We start from the raw sequence: 18,428 nt of genomic DNA, 5'->3' as shown, positions 1-18,428 counted from the left end.
AAATTGGCAGAAGGAAGCTTTGGTGATGGAAATTAGATCATTGGTTGTCTGGAGTGGGAGTGAGGATTAATTGCAAACAGCCATGAAAGACTTTTTGGGGTGATGGAAATGTTCTGTATCTTAATTATGGTGTGCATTTGTAAAAACTCTTGCACTTAGTTATTCTTTTGAAATCCAGGCTTTTTATTGTACGCAGGTTATACTAAAAGCTATACTAAAATTATACCAAAAAATTACAGTTCTATTGGTGATGACTTAGAGTGTTTGCTGGTACCTAGAATACATGAAGACCCCTACCTCATCACCATACACAAATTAACCATGTTCTCCTTGGGCTGGAGGCAGCTGTAATGGGTAATCTAGTTTCTTCCTTACCACAAAGCAGTTAAATAAAGGAATATGTTTTCTTTTCCTAAAAACAAACAAAAATAATATACACACCAAAAGCCTCCTTTAACAACTTGTTCAATGACACAATTCTTACCATGGCAGAAAGTTCTGCTTCAGGCATAACTTGAGTCTTTCATGCTGCATCCTACTAGTGCTTTCTTTTGTTTCTTGGTAAATTGGAGTTTCCCCAGGTTTTGACATGAGTTTCTTCTTTGATAGTACAAAGCTATCTTGAGCAGAGTTTTAGGGCTGGAGTTGTTTGTAATGATGCAGGTAGCCATTGGTCTAGCTGTGCCACAGTACTCTTCTGTGGCATGCCTAGTGAAGATCCTTGAAGAATTTGGTGGGACAGTCCTGGGGCCCGTGACCCTGGCATACTCCCAAGTACCTTGAAAACATTGACACCAACTTTCCTTTCCTTCCATACAGGAAATGCTGAAGGACGAGGTGCGGACGCTCACTTACCGGAACTCCATGTACCACAACAAGCACGTGTTCAAGGACAAAGTGGTGCTGGACGTCGGGAGTGGTACCGGGATCCTTTCCATGTTTGCTGCCAAAGCAGGGGCCAAGAAGGTGTTTGGGGTGAGTATGCCACCCCTCATCCCCCTCGCGGTGGCCTCGGCCCTTCCTAGTAGTACAAACCCTACTCTACCTCTCTGCTGAGGTCACACACTCAAGGGAAAAATCAAGTGTGCCCCTCAGGAGGCAGGACAGTCTTCATGGCTCCCCGTCACCCGGGCATTGCTCCTTGCCCTGGCGACTACTGACAGTTGCAGAGGATTTTTGACTTTTCAGAAACCATTCAGTGTCATCAGTGCCTCACAATGCTTGAGATGCAGTGCAGCATGATTACACGTGTGAGCTCTGGCCTGAATCTCTGCTCTTCTACTCATGAGATGTGTGACCGTGGGCAATTCACTTCTCTGTACCTCAGTTTCCCCAATGTATAAAATGGAAATGAAAAGAGTGTCTTGCCCATGGGGTCATTGTGAGGCGTGAAAAGTTTAATACACAGGTAAGGAGCTTAGAACAGAACCGGCATAGGACAGACGCTCAGTGTTTATTAGGATAGTCGGGATAGGGCCCTAGGAGATAACAACAAGAAAACCTCCTGCTTTGTCCTTTAAAGGGCAACTTGGTAGATCTAAAGTCTGCTGCTCCGGCTGCTGCAGCCTCTCTGGCTAGAGGTGGAGGCTGACCCTCCGGGAGCCTCCTAGCATTCCTCTGTGAAAAAAAGGGATCCATGCTGCTGGCTGACATTGAAAAAATGCAGTGGGTCTAGAAGTGGAAAATCAGAATTAATCTTAATCGAAATTCAAGTTATAATAAAAAACTCACAGCCTATGCACAGGCGGCCCCTTTGCAGAGGCTCCCGGGCAGCTGGGCAGGTTTCAGTGGGGCCTGATTCTCTGTGCATTTCGCTGGGTCATGAAAGCCTGTCCGGAGAACCCCAGGCTCCTGGGTTGAGTAGGACCCTCCAAATCCCCTTGGCCAACCCCGTTCAGCAGGAACAGAATTCCTCCTTCATGCTTGGCCCAGAACGCACTTGGTCCTTAGCTGTAGAGGGTCTTTTGGAAACCTGGACCAGAAAAGCTATAATGCACTCAGCTGAGGCATGTGGTTAGGGTACGGGGCCAATCTGATGCCCAAGGTCAAGGCCTGTCGTCATCACAGGTACTGCCCTCCCCACCTTTCGGCTTCCCTTGACAAGGCCCCGCTCACCAGGTGGAGGCCTCCTGTCCGTGGCAGACTCCACTGCCAAGGAGCTCACACAGCCACAGAGTGGTGAGACTGCATGCTGACCCCGGAGCGCCTTCCTCACAGTGCTGAGTTAGGCCCTGATTCAGCCCCAGTCTCTGCTAGACACGGGGGAGCGGAGGGCTGCACAGGGAGAGGCAGGGCCACCTGTCACTGCCTTCCAAGTCGGCTGGGGCTTCCAAGTTGGCAGGGGCTCCGGCCAAGGAGCTGTCAGGAAGTTCCTACCAGGCGCCTTCCAGCTGTGGTGACTGGTCCCAACCTGGCTGCCTCCCGCACTTCTGCTATAACAGCTCTTTTATAAACAGCTCCGCCACAGTTAGCCGGGCTTCTTTTAGGCTGGCTCATTTCACAGTTCAGTTTCTCCTGTGCCAGGCTCCCCCTTCCACCCACAGCTCTTCTCCAGTAGGGAAGCTGGGATGGCAGGAGAGAGGGAAGAGAGAGAGGGAGAGAGATAGGGAGGGAGAGAGGAAATTGACAGAGACAGCAGATGTAGACAGTGAAACTGGGAGACAGATGTGAGAGAAATGGAGAGAGATACTGGCCCCAAGGCCCTGACTTGGCATTTTCCAGATATTCCCTATCCTGGAATTTTCCAAGTTTAACCAGTGAGGGCTGGGGGTTGGGGGTGGTGGGAAGATAACATCAAGGGAGGCTCACAGCACCTCTGGTTGGCCCTACATGCTCTCCCAGGAGGACAGTGGCTGTGCCACCTCATCCAACGCTTTCCTGGTCAGGAGAGTGAGGTCTGCCAGCGCCTCCCGAATCTCCCAACTTAGACACGGGCTTCATTGTCCCAATGAAGTTGGGAGGGCTGCATTATAGTTTTTAATCTGCCACAGGTTAGCAGTGACAGCTGCGGGCATGTTATTGCACCCCTGTAGGTCTCAGCTTCTCCGTTCCTTAACTTGGTGCTGGTTGTATTTTTGATGCATTGCTCCTTTGTTCTGTGCCTTTCTAGATTGAATGCTCCAGTATTTCTGACTACTCAGAGAAGATCATTAAGGCCAACCACTTGGACAACAGTAAGACATACCTCCATGTGTTTTCCCATGGATAGAGGGGGCTTTTATTTCCTCACTTGGGTGGCATAAGAGAAGAGTACAGAGCACTTGGCTTTGGGGAGAAGGAGCCCAGCTGTGGTCTCGGGGTTCTGAGGTTCCCAATCTCTGCCATGTCAGCCAAGGCACATTTGTCCCAGATCAACTTCTTATGAGCTCAGCTTGTGACTAAATTCTTGGTTGCCATGCCCTCTCTTGGCCCCAGCTATAGGCAGTCGATTGAATTTTGCAAAATGGCAGCTATTCCTCCTTCTCCTCTTCTCTCTCTACAACACCCAGCCCCCATCTCTCTCCATCACCCATCCAGTGGAGTGGATGTGGTCTTCTACTGCCACAGACCCTGCTGCTGATGGGGCTGCCTTAGCAATTTGTTGTCCATGGAAGCAGGACCTTCTCCAAGCTGGCGTCTGATTATAGAAGTGTATTCCTTTCCTTCCTTTCCCTACTCCTTTCCCATGCATCACAGCATTCTCCAGTCCCTTCCCTCTGGAGCACATCTTCTACACACTCATGCCCCAAAATGCCCCTGATTAGAAGGTGTCCTGTATCCTTTATCAGTTATCTGTCAGCAGAAGGAGATCTAGTTGCCAGGCCCCATGTTGAGTGGGGCAGATCATGTAGGGTTCACAAACTAGGAAAACAAGTTTCTAAGGATGATGGAGGCCTTTTGAGAATTTTAAACAAAGGAAAAGCATTTTCTATAGAAAATGGATTGGGAGTCCTCAGCATACAGATTTTATTTAAAGCTACACAATGAGGTCACTTAGGGATAGAGAAGGAAAGAAATGGGCCCAAGATAAGGCTCTTGGGCATTTCAACATTTGGAGATCAAGCAGAGAAGAAGAGAAGATACATTAGGTGAGGTTGGTGGACATTTAGGAAAGAGGAGTACCATGAAACCAAGGGAAAGAGGAAGTGGTCAACTGTCTCTTAGGGGATGCTAAGAGATCCAGTAAGATAGAACAGAGAAGTGGCCACTGAATTAGGCTACATGGAGGTTACTGGTGCTCTTGCAAGAGCAGACTAAGTGTAGGGATAAGGACCGAAGTCCACTTAGAGTAGGTTAGGGAGAGACTGTGAAGTGAGGACTACAAATAAGTCTTCTTGCTGTAATGGGGAACAGACAAATGGAACAGGAGCTACAAGGAAATGTGAGATCAAGGAAGTGAGTTGTTTTTTTAAGGACAGGAGATATGAAAACATGTGTATGATTAAATGGTCCAGTAGAAAGGGAGAACAAAATTGCAGACACAGGAAAAAGTAAATTCAGGAGCAAGGTCCTTGAGAAGGTAAGAGGGCCTGGGATGCAAAGCACGGATGGAGGGTTGACCTTTCTCTTGGAGTAGAGACAGTTTAACCACAGTAACAGAGGGAAAGGGGGGAGTGTGGGTCCAAATGGAAGTGGGCCAATGGTGGGAAACCTTTGCTTTGTTGCTTCTATTTTCTCAATGAAGAATGAGACAGTCATTGGTGGAAAAGAACAGAAGGGGAGAGGTGTTAAGTGTTTTGGGGAGATGAGAAGGAATAGAATGGTCTTTTAGAAGGAGGGAGGGAAAAGCAAACACCATGGGTAGTGGGGATGGCTGGGGGCCGGCAGCCTTGTTAGAGGTGTGTGGACATAGCTATGCAGTGAGCTCAGTGTTCCTGCTGTGCTCAGCAGCCTGGGTGCAGTGGAGGGGACAGCTGCTTGAGTGGGGCCCTGCTGGGAGGACACAGCAGAGGGAGGGAGGAGACAGAGTTACAACAATAATGAGCCTTGAAATCTGCGCTGGGTAAACAAGGAGGTGAGAAAGTGAATGGGGTACAGGTGGGTGACTGCTAGTGAAAAGGCTAGGGTTGGTGTGTGAGCAACACTTATGGGGCCATGAGCAGAGCCAACATCCAGAGGCCTCTTTCCAGCCTGAGTAGAGGAAGTGTTGCTCAGATAAACCGACCTAGGGCTTGCCATTCAATACCCCTGTCCTAGGGCTGGTCATTCAACCTGTCTTGGTTCAGTTAGGGGCCAGATCTCTTCTGTACACGCCTCAGGGAAGTACTTGAGCTGGGTAGCAAGGACAGAGGTGACCTCCCTACTGGCCTACTAAAGATGGCAAAAGGAAATGGTGAATTTTCTCTGCAAAGGTGACGCAACCTGCCATCCGCGTATTTTCACCTGACCTCCCTCTCCCCAGCTCTGTGAGTAGGACAGGTGGTTTCCCATTTGACAGATGTGGAGACTGAGGACAGGAAACGTGGGGCAGAGCCTTTGGTTTCAGCTCTCATTCTTGTACTCTTTCCTAAAGTCAATGTGGAAGCTCAATGAGTGCCTGCCAATTCTGAATATTAAAATTAAAATAGATGTAGAGGCGGATTTCCTGTCAGGGTTATTGAGTCTCAGCTCTGGGCTCTGAGGAACTTTCAAAGAACATTTAACAATTCCCCTACTCTGCCCAGGTTTCACTTGCACAGGGATTCTTGCCCTTTGAGGGCCTGCCCAGCCTCTTACTCTTCACCTGTCTCTATTGCCGCCACCTCTTGGAGTCTGAACTGCAGCCTCTGGGCTCACCTCCTTGCACTGGCTGGCAGAGGGCCACTGCCCTGCACCGTTGGTAGCAGAATGTGGGGTGGGAGCGACTAGAAGAAGCAGAGAGATCCCTCAACTTTGGGAGGAGAGCGGTCTGGCTCTGAAACTTGCCAGGAAAGGAACTGCTCATCTCCTAACCACCCCTTCTGATTCACACTTCATGGTCCCCACCTCCCTTCCCTGCCTCAGACTCCTATAACTTTTAAAATTCCCCTCCCCTTCCTTTTTCTCTTCTTTCTTGTAGCCTGCAAAACATTCCAATTGACAAAAGAGGTGCAAATACAACTGTGGGTTCTTTAGCCATTTGAGAGTAAGTTGTGACATGGTGCCCCATCACCCCTGAGCATATGAATGCACATGGCTACAAACAAGGACATCTACACTAATAAAAGAGAAAAATGGTAATTGGCGTACGACGATACCCTTTTCATTGGCTAATCAGGGCTATATGCAAATTAACTGCCAACTAAGATTGGGAGTTAACTGCCAACAAGATGGCGGTTAATTTGCATATGTAGGCACAATGCAGGGAGGCGAAAGGGAAAGCAGGAAGAAGCCCCCTGCCACTGACAGTGATCGGAAACCCAGGGCCGCCTTTGCCCTGCCCCCCAGCCATGATCGGAGAATCAGGTGCCTTTTCCGCCCTGGCCAGTGATAGCAGGAAGTAGGGGTGGAGCCAGCGATGGGAGCTGGGCACGGTCGAAGCTGGCAGTCCCGGGAGCTAGGGGTCCCTTGCCTGGGCCTAAAGCGGAGCCCACGATCGCGGGGCCGCTGCAGCTGCGGGTCCCCGCTGCCCTAGCCGGACGACTCAGCCAGAGGCGTTAGGCCTGGGCAGGGGCGGAGCCTGCAACCGCGGGGAGCTGGGGGTCCCCTGCCCAGGCCTGACACCTCTGCCGGAGGCTTCAGGCCTGGTCAAGGGGCCGATCTGGTGATTGGTGATCGGAGGGTGATGAGGGTCAACTCCTCTGGCCGAGGCATCAGGCCTGGGCGGGGGGCGGAGCCGGGGATTGGGGGGATATGATGGTCCCCTTGCCCAGGCCTGAAGCCTGGGTCAGAGGCATCAGGCTTGGGCGGGGGGTGGAGCAAGCGATCAGAGGGAGATGGGGGTCCCTTGCCCAGGCATGATTCCTGGGCCAGAGGCCTCAGGCCTGGGCGGGGGCCAGAGCCAGTGATCGGGGGGAGATGGGAGTCCCCTGTCCAAGCCTGACACCTCTGGCGGAGGCGTCAGGCCTGGGCAAGGGGCCGATCCCGCGATTGGAGGGTGATGGGGGTCAATGCCTGAGGGCTCCCAGTATGTGAGAGAGGGCAGGCTGGGCTGAGGGACACTCCCCCCCACACACACACCCAATGCACGAATTTCGTGCACCGGGCCCCTAGTTTTCTTATGTAAGCACAGGGCAATCATTGAAGTCAGAAGGGTAACGTGAATACCTTGTCATTATCCAGTGCTCAGATCCTCGTCACATCCTGCCGGTTGTTACCATCACACCCACAGCAAAAGGACTCAGTTCTGGGCACACGCTGCATTTGTCAGCGAGTCTCTCTTTACTCCAGGCTGGGACAGACTCTACTCCATCTAGTGGCCTTCGACCACAGGCCGTGTTCTGTGCATGCCCCTCGGTTGGGCTGTGTGTGTGGCTCTTCCTCGGCGACTCACCTGCGGGAGCAGCAGCCCACGCCGGTTCTCCTTGTGCACTGGCAGGAGCATGTGGTTTGGGGTTCCTGGTTCCTGACAGCATTGACTTTGACCATGTGGTTCAGGCGAAGTCTGCCACGCTTCTTCATGGTCAAGCTGCTCTTTCCCCCTTTGTAGTCAGTAAGATTTTCTGGGACAGGTACTTCGAAAACATGTAAATATTTCATTCCTCATCATTCATTTCCCATTTTATTCAATAGGCTGTATCTATTATTGTCAGTACTTACTTTGATTCTCAAATTGTCCCTGATTTGGTCACTGGAGCATCTTCAAGCTGGTTTCTAAATCCCTTTGACATGCCTCCTTCACTTCCTGTGAGCGTTCTCGTTTTCTGGCACCGATGTTTCAGGCTCACCTCGTACTTTCCACGCCTCTGTTCCAGAACCAGCCTTCTCTCCAAGCCTTGATTCCACTTAGTGGACAGTGGCATTTAGAAATGAGGACTCGGGGCGAGGTGTGCTTCCTGACTTCAGGGTGCGGATGCTCCCAGGCTGTCTCAGAAGAAAGAACTAGTGTGTGTGTGTGTGTGTGTGTGTGTGTGTGTGTGTGTGTGTGTACATACACCCTTACCGAACATGCATTTCTACATCTATCTGCACATATTGTCAAGCATGAGTCCACCTATCACTTCCACTTCTAATCCAGCACCACAGTGTCCAGCTTGTATTGCCCTTCCCGTTCCCATGCTTGTGCCTCATTTCTCTGAGGGTGAAAACTCTGGCTCCTGTTATTCTGCATGTGTTTATGTCCTGGATCAAACCCTTTTGTGTAAACAACCTCCCATTGTTAGCACCTCCTGCCCCTGCAGATCCTTCTGTCACCCAGTGCTGGACTCTGACACCCTGTGCCAGGCAGCTGCCCACGGGGCACCCTCCCTTCCCTGCTCAGGCTCCAGTTGGGGCCCTGCAGTCCCCCTCCCACACCAGAGTTCCCTGCTCACCCCACTCTGGCTCTGATATACTGTGCTGGCTGCCCTTTCTGCTCAAGCCTCAACACCTCACGCTGGACTGTTGTGGCATCTATACCCAACTCCTCCCGGGGCAGCACAGAGGTCTGATTCGCTCAGCCCCACGTGATGGCTTTAGGGTGGACTTGTTCCAGACTTCCTATGTTGATGGCTCACACTTGATTCTGTCATTGAGGCAAAGGCTAAGAAGGACAAACCATTGTCCTCAAGTGAATAGCTAGCCCTGTGCCCGGTGCCCCGTCCGTGTTCCTGCCCCTCACACACAGGGTCCTGTCAGCTGCACAGCTCGTCCAGCCGTGGCATGTGAACTAGAGAGAGGACAGCTTAACTGCACAAATGCTTCCATGGAAATGCTTTTGAAATGCTGTGTCAGCCAGCATTTGTGTGTGTCTCTGGAGTGTAGGTGTAAAGACATAAATAACAACACAGGACATAAAATACCTGCCACCCAGCATCAATCAATCTCGCTCCCTCTCCACCTCCGCACAGCTCCTCAGGATGGATTCTAAGCATGCAGCCACGCACCTCCACAAAGCTGTGCAGTGGCCATGCAGCCCTCACATGGCTGCTTCCACATGCGTGGCCCCCACACAAGCCCACAGCCTCCTCTCTGACTTGGGCTCTGACAACTATTATTTCCTCTCTTTCTCTGTCCAGGAAACCAGTGGGCTGCTGCCATGCTTAAAAAGGTAGAATCATTTGTGAATGTTGACTTGGGAGCTCAGGGATTGATACAATTTTTACAGTTCTAGAAACAAAATAAATAGACCCTTTTTATTTCTCAGAAAACTAAGGAAAGAAAGCGTATCTCTTCTTCCTCTTCTTCTACTGGTGCACGTCCTAAAACACACCTGTCATGGATGGAAGGGGCCTGAGTGTAGCATGACCAGAATGGCAATGGACAGAGAGGCCCTTGCTACATAATGTCAGGGGGGCGTTGGCACATTGCTTCACCTTTCTCCGCTTGCTCCATGTAGAGGAGATATGTCCATGAACAGCTTGCAGGGGTGTTGAGGGATTAGAGATATGGGGCTTTATGAGGAGTAGGGGATTAACAAAAATGAACTATAGGTGCTTTCAGGCTTAATGTTCTACACTTTGGTCTTGGTTGACCACATAGCTCCACGGCTTTTATAGATGCTGCCTGAATTTTCTGCTCTGCAGCGGGCCTCTGTGCTCTGCAGTCATCCAGTTGGGGATGATCCCTCAGACGGGGTCCTCACCCCGTCTTCTGAGAGCTGTGATTGTTAGAAAGCACTGCCTTCCACAGAGAGGCACTCTGCTCCCTGGGGGCTTCCCGGTGCTCCTTTGGAGCTAGATGGAGTGAGGAGGCTCCTTCACATGGTTGCTTTCCTCCCATATCTCTGAGTAACCCCCCTCCCCCAGTTCCTTTACCCTTGGTGCTGGTTTGAGTCACCTTTTCTTCTGCCCATGTCTCCGGTATTTCTCTCACACTTGGACAGTCAGGCTAAGAAGCACAGCCAGGCGCCTGGCCCAGATGCTGCACTTGGAACAATGTGGCTCCAGTTCCATTAGCAGTTACGGGAGAGGCCATGTCACACTGGTACAGAGTCGGAATCAACTACACTTGCCTACTGGCAAGCTGTAGCTCCCAACCTGTATCTGCTCCGTGGATGTTTTGAACCCAGACTGAGTCCCACTCTTATGTCTATTAAACATCACATTGTTAGATCTGGTCCTTCCTTACAGAGCATCACTCTCCTAAGGTCATTGTTCCCTGCTTGGTGTTACTCGTATATTGGATAGTGCCCAGGGGTGATGTGGATGCTTCTTCAGGCTGGTTCTCACTCAGCTCTTAATCTGAACCTTGGAATTCAGTCAGGTAGCCAGTTATGAACGCACACAATAATTTGTCACCTTTCTCATAAAGATATCATGGAGGTGGGAGCTGGTCAAACTCACTTTCTGTGTCTCTGTTTCTTCAACTGTGAAATGGGAATTATAGTGGCACATACCTGATAGGGTCATTGTGAGGGGCACAACGTCCCTGCATGTAAAACCGTGGTGTACTGGAGTGGGCTCTACAGGCTCCTAAGGACTGGTTGTTAAATTTTCAGTATTGTTAAATTTGTGGGATGAATGAAGTCACTTTGGTGTTTTGAAGTTGGCCACAGTGGGAGTATTTACACTAAGAAATCAGCAAATGCGAAAATCAGGGCTTCTTTCCTGGAGAGCCCGTTGTTAATTGTCTATGAGCATACCACTGTGTACAGTACAGCAGTATCCAGAGGGCAGTAAGCAGCCAATAAATGTGGAGTATTTTTATTATTACTTCATTTATTAACTTGACCAGTAACCCTGTCAACAGAAGATGAGATGAGTCAGCTGTGATGGTTTTTAATGAACTTGTACTAGTGCTCCTGGCAGTTGTGACTTCTTTTCCAAACTGCTCCAGAGGCCAGTTCACAGTCTTAGGACTGGGTTTCCTGCGCCCATCCCTTCCGGCATTAGTGTGCAAGTCTCCAGGTCCTGTGCCAGGCGAGGGGTGGGGGTAGGAGGGGTCAACACAAACAGGAGACACAAGATCTTTGCCCTCATGAAACTTAGAGTCTCACAGAGAAGGCAAACATCAAAGCAAGGGAACAAATTATATCACAACTAGGGGCCCGGTGCACGAAATTCGTGCACTGGGTGGGGGGGGGAGTGTCCCTCAGCCCAGCCTGCCCCCTCTCACATACTGGGAGCCCTCAGGCGTTGACCCCCGTCACCCTCCAATCGCAGGATCGGCCCCTTGCCCAGGCCTGACGCCTCTGACAGAGGTGTCAGGCCTGGGCAGGGGACCCTCATTTCCCCCCATCACTGGTTCTGCCCCCAGCCCAGGCCTGATGCCTCTGGCCCAGGCATCAGGCCTGGGCAGGGGACCCCCAGACCCCTCTGATTGCTGGCTCTGCCCCTTGCCCAGGCCTAACGCCTCTGGCTGAGGCGTCCGGCTCGGGCAGCGGGGACCCGCAGCTGCAGCGGCCCTGCGATCGTGGGCTCCGCTTTAGGCCCAGGCAAGGGACCCCTAGCTCCTGGGACTGCCAGCTTCGACCGTGCCCAGCTCCCATCGCTGGCTCCACCCCTACTTCCTGCTATCACTGGCCAGGGCGGCAAAGGCGCCTGATTCTCCGATCATGGCTGGGGGGCAGGGCAAAGGCGGCCCAGGGCCGCCTTTGCCCTGACCCCAGCTCTTAGCTCCCCCCTGGGTTTCCGATCACTGTCAGTGGCAGGGGGCTTCTTCCTGCTTTCCCTTTCGCCTCCCTGCATTGTGCCTACATATGCAAATTAACCGCCATCTTGTTGGTAGTTAACTGCCAATCTTAGTTGGCAGTTAACTGCCAATCATAGTTGGCAGTTAATTTGCATATAGCCCTGATTAGCCAATGAAAAGGGTATCGTCGTACGCCAATTACCATTTTTCTCTTTTATTAGTGTAGATAGAATTAAAATAGTGAAAGCACTTAGAAAGAAGCATGTTAGAGTTGTTGAGAAAAATGGGGCATCCACTTTCATTGGATGGTGGCAGTGGCTTACTGGAACCGCTCACCCCACCTTGTGAGCGATTCTGTGCCTCTCTTCCCAACCTGCCGTGAGGGACATTGTGGTGAGAGCTGAAATCAGCCATGGTGGAAGTATTTGCACCACAGACATCAGCAAACACTAAAAATCAGGGCTTTTCCCCTCTCACAGAGCCTGTTGTTAAACATGGAAAAGCACAGCACTGGAAAGAGGACCTTTTTCTGAGTAAGGAATTGAAGCTGAGACCCAAGAGATTAAGAGAGGTCAGCATGCTAAGAGTAGAGGGAAGAGTATTTACACAGAAGGATTGATGGTACAAATTCCCTGGGGTGGGAGACACGTTCTACCCGTCCCATGTATAATTAGTGAGTGAAAGCTGGCATGCTTTGCTGCCTTCTACATTCCCATTGATTTCAACCACTCCGTCTAGTTCCATTCCCTTCTTAATTTCCTCCACGTTGGCCCAGCCCACAAAATCATCTGCATGTGGCCAGTGTGTTAGGGATCTGCCCCAGCTGTATCATGCTAGGGGTTCTAAGTGGTCGATGATAACTTGGGGTCGATGAGTCCTGGCATGGGTTTGGTTACCCGAGTGTTAGTACAGCCAGTGCCTAGGGGAGCAGATGTGCCAAGCAGGAGCTCTGGCCAAAGCTGAGAGCTCCGGCTGAGCCGACTGGGCTCTCAGCCCTCAAGGGAGCCAGAGCAGGCTAGGACATGAAGCAGACAGATTATGTACCCGACAAGGCAGAAGCTCAAGCCCTATGTTCTTGTGTGAATAGAGGACTTGGGAAGGGAGAGGGGAACCATATTTAAGTTTCTACTATACTGAGTATACCTAGCACCTAGGCCTCATTGATGCCACTCCATTACGGGGTCTGTTTCCTGCAGGATATATCCCAAGTGCCATCAGATATTGAGGGTAATGATGTTGGTATTCTATTTCTTCCATCATCACTGGCTTACGAATATGGGTGGGTTTGACCTTGTAATGGGTTTATCCATGTAGCTGGACCCTGGAGAAGGTGAGGGTGGGAAGCCAAGGCGAGCTGATGGGTTCTATCTCTATGATGATTCCCCCTCTCCTCACCCTAGGAACCAGCCCCACCAGCCTTTAGGGGGAAAATGGGTTGTCCTTGGCCTTCTCTGATTTCTTGTGGCATGCACAGCAATCCCATGGTGAGTTGGATAGTCTGATCATTTGCAGATGAAGGAAGGGAATCTCAGGGAGGCTGGTGACTTGTACCTTTTGATTTCTGTAAACTCCAGTTCTCATTAGACAAATGGAACAATGAAATCAATCTCACAGGTTCCTGTGAGGATTATTGAGACAATGCATGTAAAATCACTGTGTAAGGTTCTATTCAAATACTGATAATTTTTTTGCTATCATAATTAGGACTAGTTTAAAGATCTTTTGTCTCTGAATTCAATACCCTTTTTTTCCCAAAGTTGCTTATTCATTCATTCATTTATTCATTCACTCACAAGCTTTGAATGTTTGTGAGAAGTCAAGTGCACTGCTAGATCCTGGAAATAGGAAGCTGAAATACTACTAAGAGGAGACCATAGGCTAGAGGTGAGTCAGGCCCTCAGAAGGAGCGAGGTAGGCAGTATGGTTGTTGCCAACATAGGTGTGTAAGGAGCATGGCAAGGGCATGGAGGGCAGCGGGTGGCTGTGCTGAGATGGGAGTGGCATTAGGGAGGCTCCACTGCCTCATCAGGTGCTCCCTGTCCTCCCGCTCAAGACCCTCATGCTCACTCTTCTGTGGGACAAGATCTGTTTTGGGAAACAGTAAGGAGTCTACAGTGGGGAGACCACTCAGATGGACCTTGGGGGGTCCACTGACTCTCATGAACATGCTGGAGGCCCAGATGAGATCAGGCTAGCCTGGCTTATAAAACAACAACAACAAAAGCATCACAAAACAATAACAACAACAAAATAAACCTAAACGGTTAAACCAATGACCGTGAATTAGAATGACTACATTTATGCAATAACCACTAAAGACAAAAGGAAAACATAATCTCACTAAAAACAACAACAACAAAAAAATTTGGATGCCTAATTTGTAAACTCGGAGTTGCAGGGGGGAAACCTCCCTATTGGAGTTTATTGCCTCCTGTTGTGCATCTAATTATGATTAATCATTCTAAACTTTACAAGCCAGGGTTCTGTCACAGCTAGTGGAACAAACTTTCCATCATCCTTACGGAATAAAGACACAGCTCTAGAGAGTGACCTCAAAGCAACCTTGAGTTGACACAGTGTTTGTGATGTGGGATCCAGATTAGGAGTGGGGCTCTGCAGCCCATTGCTGCTCCGAACCCTAATATCAGCGGCTAAGATCCCCTTTGAAAGGCTTGCCATGAAGCAGGACACCTGTAGCTGTGTGTACATGTACAGTTCTTTGAGTCAACCCCATACCATACACTGGCCAGTAACTCCTAATTAATTGCCATAGAGGGGTAGCATTTTGCAGATTGGGAAACTGAATCTAGTAGTTTAAGTAATTGTTGGGTGAGACTACCCCTGATGACACCAGTGGGCAATTGTATTTGGGTCCGTAGAAACAATGTGGCCTCTTTTTTAAAAAATCAGGCTTGAAATTGATGCAAATTGAAGTCAAACTGGACATTGCAGCCACTGGTTCTTTATTGATGTCAGTTATTCCCCAAACTCTCCGAATACCTTACACATACTCAACACATATTTGAAAAATCAAAGCATTTTGTAGCTGCAAAATATCAGGGATTTTTAGATTCAACCTTCCTCCTTCATTCATTAAGTCCATTCCATGGAGTCTAGTCCATGAAATAGTCCTGGGGAACCTTGCACTAGGCACCCAATGAGGAAATCAAGGCCCCCCCAAAGAGAAACTTTAATCAAGGTTGTCAGCTGGAACAAGAGCATAAATTGTCTGCCTCCAGGACTCAGTATAAGGTTGTGCAGGTTGGGCGCTGCACAAAAGCAACTGGGTGAGGGGATAACTGGGGTGTGAAATCTAGTCCACAGCTGGACTGAAGGGAGGTGTGTCTTTTTCCTTTCACAAAGGGACCATCCCCTCACTGCACCAAGTGGAGGCCGCGTCTGCTCTGAGAAATGTTTGGATGCAGAAGGGCAATGTTTAATGAACAGAGGCCCAGATTGCTGAGTGTTTTATGGGTTAATTGATTCCTTCTGCCTTTTTGTAAGCAGAAACAGAGTGCTTTTTGCTGTTCTGTGATCTACTGTCTCTTCGTATTTCTGCATCTTTGTATCTATTGGAGCAAATGGTTAAGAGGGCTAGTGCTGAGAACAGGGGCAGCATTCACTCACTCTGGGGGCACCCAAGGAATGTCCCATACATACCTATCTGTCGGAGTAAACTATAAGTCCTTGTCTATTTCTGCTGCTTGCAGTCCTGCTGGAGTCTAGTCCATGGAATAGTCCTGGAGAACCTTGCACTAGGTGGAGGTCATCGGACACCTCAGTCAGAAATCTTCCTGGGCCACTGGAAGACTATGATCTAACGCATTCACTTGTTCACTCACTCACTTATTCATTCATTCATTCATTCATTCATTCACAATCTTTGAATGTTTGTGCCCATGGACATGTGCAGACATAGTGAAGAATCTTCAAGAAATGTGCACAGAGAAAAGAAAGGGAGGCCATTGAAACACCTTAAAAATGTTTTAAAAAATAAGACCAGAGAGGCTTTGCACACAAATAACTAAGCAGGTGGATCAGGCATATTTGTTATTTTTTTTGTTTTTTAGAATAAGGAATAAATTAGGCACTCTATTTGCATTTTTCAAAAGCCCTTTACTTTGTCTTCTTGTGAATTCTCTTGGTGCTTCCTGGGCCCTTCCCTGGGCGGAGTTCCTGCTCATAGCTCCCAGAGCCCCCAGAGAAGCAGAATATTAATGCCTACTCCTTCCACCCCTTCTAACCTTTTGGAGAAGTCCTGCCCTTCCTGCTCTTACTTCTTAGGGGTAGGGCTTCTGAGCAGTAACCAGGAGGATCACATGAGCCTGAGCCCCACTTGAGAATGACCTGGGCCAGTGTACATCTGCCAGGTGTCTGATTCTTTATGGAGGAGGCCTTATCTGATTAGGCCTTAATTAAATACCAGATATTGGAAAGTAGAACATCATTAGACGTTGCTAATGGGCACTCCATCACCCACCTGCATTATCCACTGTCAAGACAGGAAATAAAACCAGTGACCTGTGTGCCCTTTGCCAGCTAGAAGCCTCCAAGCCAAATTAATTTTTGTGAAACTCAGATTCAGAACAGATGTGAGTCTGGATTTTGTTTTTATAACTCCCGAATACAGGTCATTGTTCAATGTTCACAGCAAAGCTCAGGCACTGTGTAATTTTTCAGAAGATGGTGCAGAAAGAGGGTTTCAGAGCATGAATATGGGTAACCTTCCAGAGGAAATGTTCAGATGGAACCAACCAACCGATACATCACCCTGTCAACTTCTCAGCGACATCTAAGAGAGCTTTTGCTTTGATCTTTATAACAATGAATGCAAAGAGACCCCAAAATTAGATGTATGTGTATGTCAAATGATCAAAAACCCAACTAAGAAGTTTCTCCTGCCACAAGTCTTGGAAAGTCTTGGAAGTGACTCATTAGCAAAAGCCTCTTAGAGCAGGGGCTTTGTCACGGCCCATCCCCTCCGCCTCTCTACGGACTGGTCAGCAAGGGGGAAATGTCAGAAAATGTCTACCTTCTGCTGGGGCCTGGCTCTGAGCCTGGCCTTCACACGTGTTATTTCATTTCATCAGTACAACCACTAAGTAGATGTTCTTTTGGGCTGTTCTTTGGGGAATTGGAGTTTGGTTTGGTCAAGTAACTTGTGGAAAGTAAAACAGCTAATAATGAGAATATCCAGGACTTACCAGTAAACCCAGGTTTTTCTGACTGCAGAGCTCATGTTCTTGTCAAAACACTATGTTGCCTCCCTCATGAACTGGTGAGGGGGTGAATCTGGTTGTGAACAGATGCAAGAGCAATAGAGGAGTCCCCCCAACCTTCTCTGGGTTTGAATCATCATGGAGTCTAACACAGGGTGGGGGTCATGAGAAGAGTGTTAGAGTCATGGCATATCAGACCTGGGCCCTATTTCCATGGCCACATGTAACTTCTCTAAGCCTCAATTTTCTTAGTTCTAAATAAGAATAAAGTGTTTACTTCATGGAGTTGTTGGGAGGATTACTAGTACATAATATGGTGCATGTCCTGGGCTTAGTCTACCACATAGTAACTGCTCAATACACTTTAGGGAGAAAATCTGCAAGTAGCTTTCAATTCACTTAGTATAAACTAGCATGGTGAAGGGTGAGGTATGTCCCACCCTAAACGTAGAATCAGAACCAGGCTAAAACCCATAGATTGAGCCCTGCAAAGTGTGGCCTTGGGGTTCATATTTTCCAGTCATCACCATATTTAAAGGTAAAGTGGAAGAGGTGGAGCTGCCTGTGGAGAAGGTAGACATCATCATCAGCGAGTGGATGGGCTACTGTCTCTTCTATGAGTCAATGCTCAACACGGTCATCTTTGCCAGGGACAAGTGGCTGGTAAGTGTCCTGCATGCTCTCCCCTTATTGGTCTCTGGCTATCTTGCCGTTCTAGCCCTGACCTACAGCCTAGAAGAATATGAGGACTTGGCCTTGAAGATAAGCTCTTCCAGTCACCCCTCTTTAAACCAGGTCTGCTTCAGGGGACAGAATGATGGTTCCTGGGCCCAATATGTCTAACTGTCACAATGTTCTTCTGTAGGTCTAACCTTGGCTTCTTTCACCACAATTGAAACCCATTTAGTGTTGTCAAGACAAAAGTCTATTCTAGTCAACAAATACTTAGGGTTGCAAGGCTGCCAGAGAGCCCAGACTGCTTCTGACCTTGGCTTCTCCAGGCTGAAAGGTCATACCATCTTCCACTGCTTCCCAGTGGACTTACCTTCTCCCACTTTATTTGCTCTATTGATTCCATCTGGGTCCCTCAGTTCTCCTTACTCCAAAATAAAAAGTGAGCATTGCCAGCTGAGCCCTAAATGGCCAAGGTGACAGTCTGCTGACTGAGAAGTGTTGGCAAGAGGCTGCCTGTCTGGTAACTCTATGTGCAGTTCAAAATGTGATGTCTTTGTCAGGTGAATAGATTACGACACCCATTTCCCCACAATTCATCAACAGAAACCTGGAGGGCTTATGTTTCCAGACCGGGCAGCTTTGTACGTGGTAGCAATTGAAGACAGACAGTACAAGGACTTCAAAATCCACTGTAAGTCTCCTTTCGTTCTCTGCTGGGCTTCCCCCCACCCCACCCCTCTACGTTTAGGGTGGGAGGCATATCAGGGGGCCTGAGATGAGCAGCTAGTTTATAAGCATACTGCTATTTGTGTGGAGTTCACCTGAGTCTTTCTGGATTCTTCTCTCTGTAATGTTTTCCTCTAGTCCCAAAGGTGGCAGGTCTGCAGA

General features: G+C 49.0%; 1 protein-coding gene across 2 annotated transcripts in view; it reads left to right on the top strand.

Annotated features, from left to right (window-relative positions):
* Window positions 1–18,428, top strand: part of PRMT8 (protein arginine methyltransferase 8) — a 92,679-nt gene that overhangs the window by 48,765 nt on the left and 25,486 nt on the right. Inside the window, exons 3-6 of one of the 2 annotated variants that reach the window (XM_059681044.1) lie at window positions 820–975; window positions 3,110–3,173; window positions 17,404–17,528; window positions 18,144–18,231. In XM_059681044.1, coding sequence (XP_059537027.1) covers window positions 820–975; window positions 3,110–3,173; window positions 17,404–17,528; window positions 18,144–18,231 — 433 coding nt within the window. Of the gene's footprint in view, window positions 1–819; window positions 976–3,109; window positions 3,174–17,385; window positions 17,529–18,143; window positions 18,232–18,428 lie in introns of both variants that reach the window. The other variant, XM_059681043.1, reaches the window with a different exon arrangement.

Source organism: Myotis daubentonii, chromosome 2 (assembly GCF_963259705.1).
Source record: "Myotis daubentonii chromosome 2, mMyoDau2.1, whole genome shotgun sequence".
NCBI lineage: Eukaryota > Metazoa > Chordata > Mammalia > Chiroptera > Vespertilionidae > Myotis > Myotis daubentonii.
Note: the sequence above shows the minus strand (reverse complement) of the source record. Positions and strands in the feature narration are given on the sequence as shown.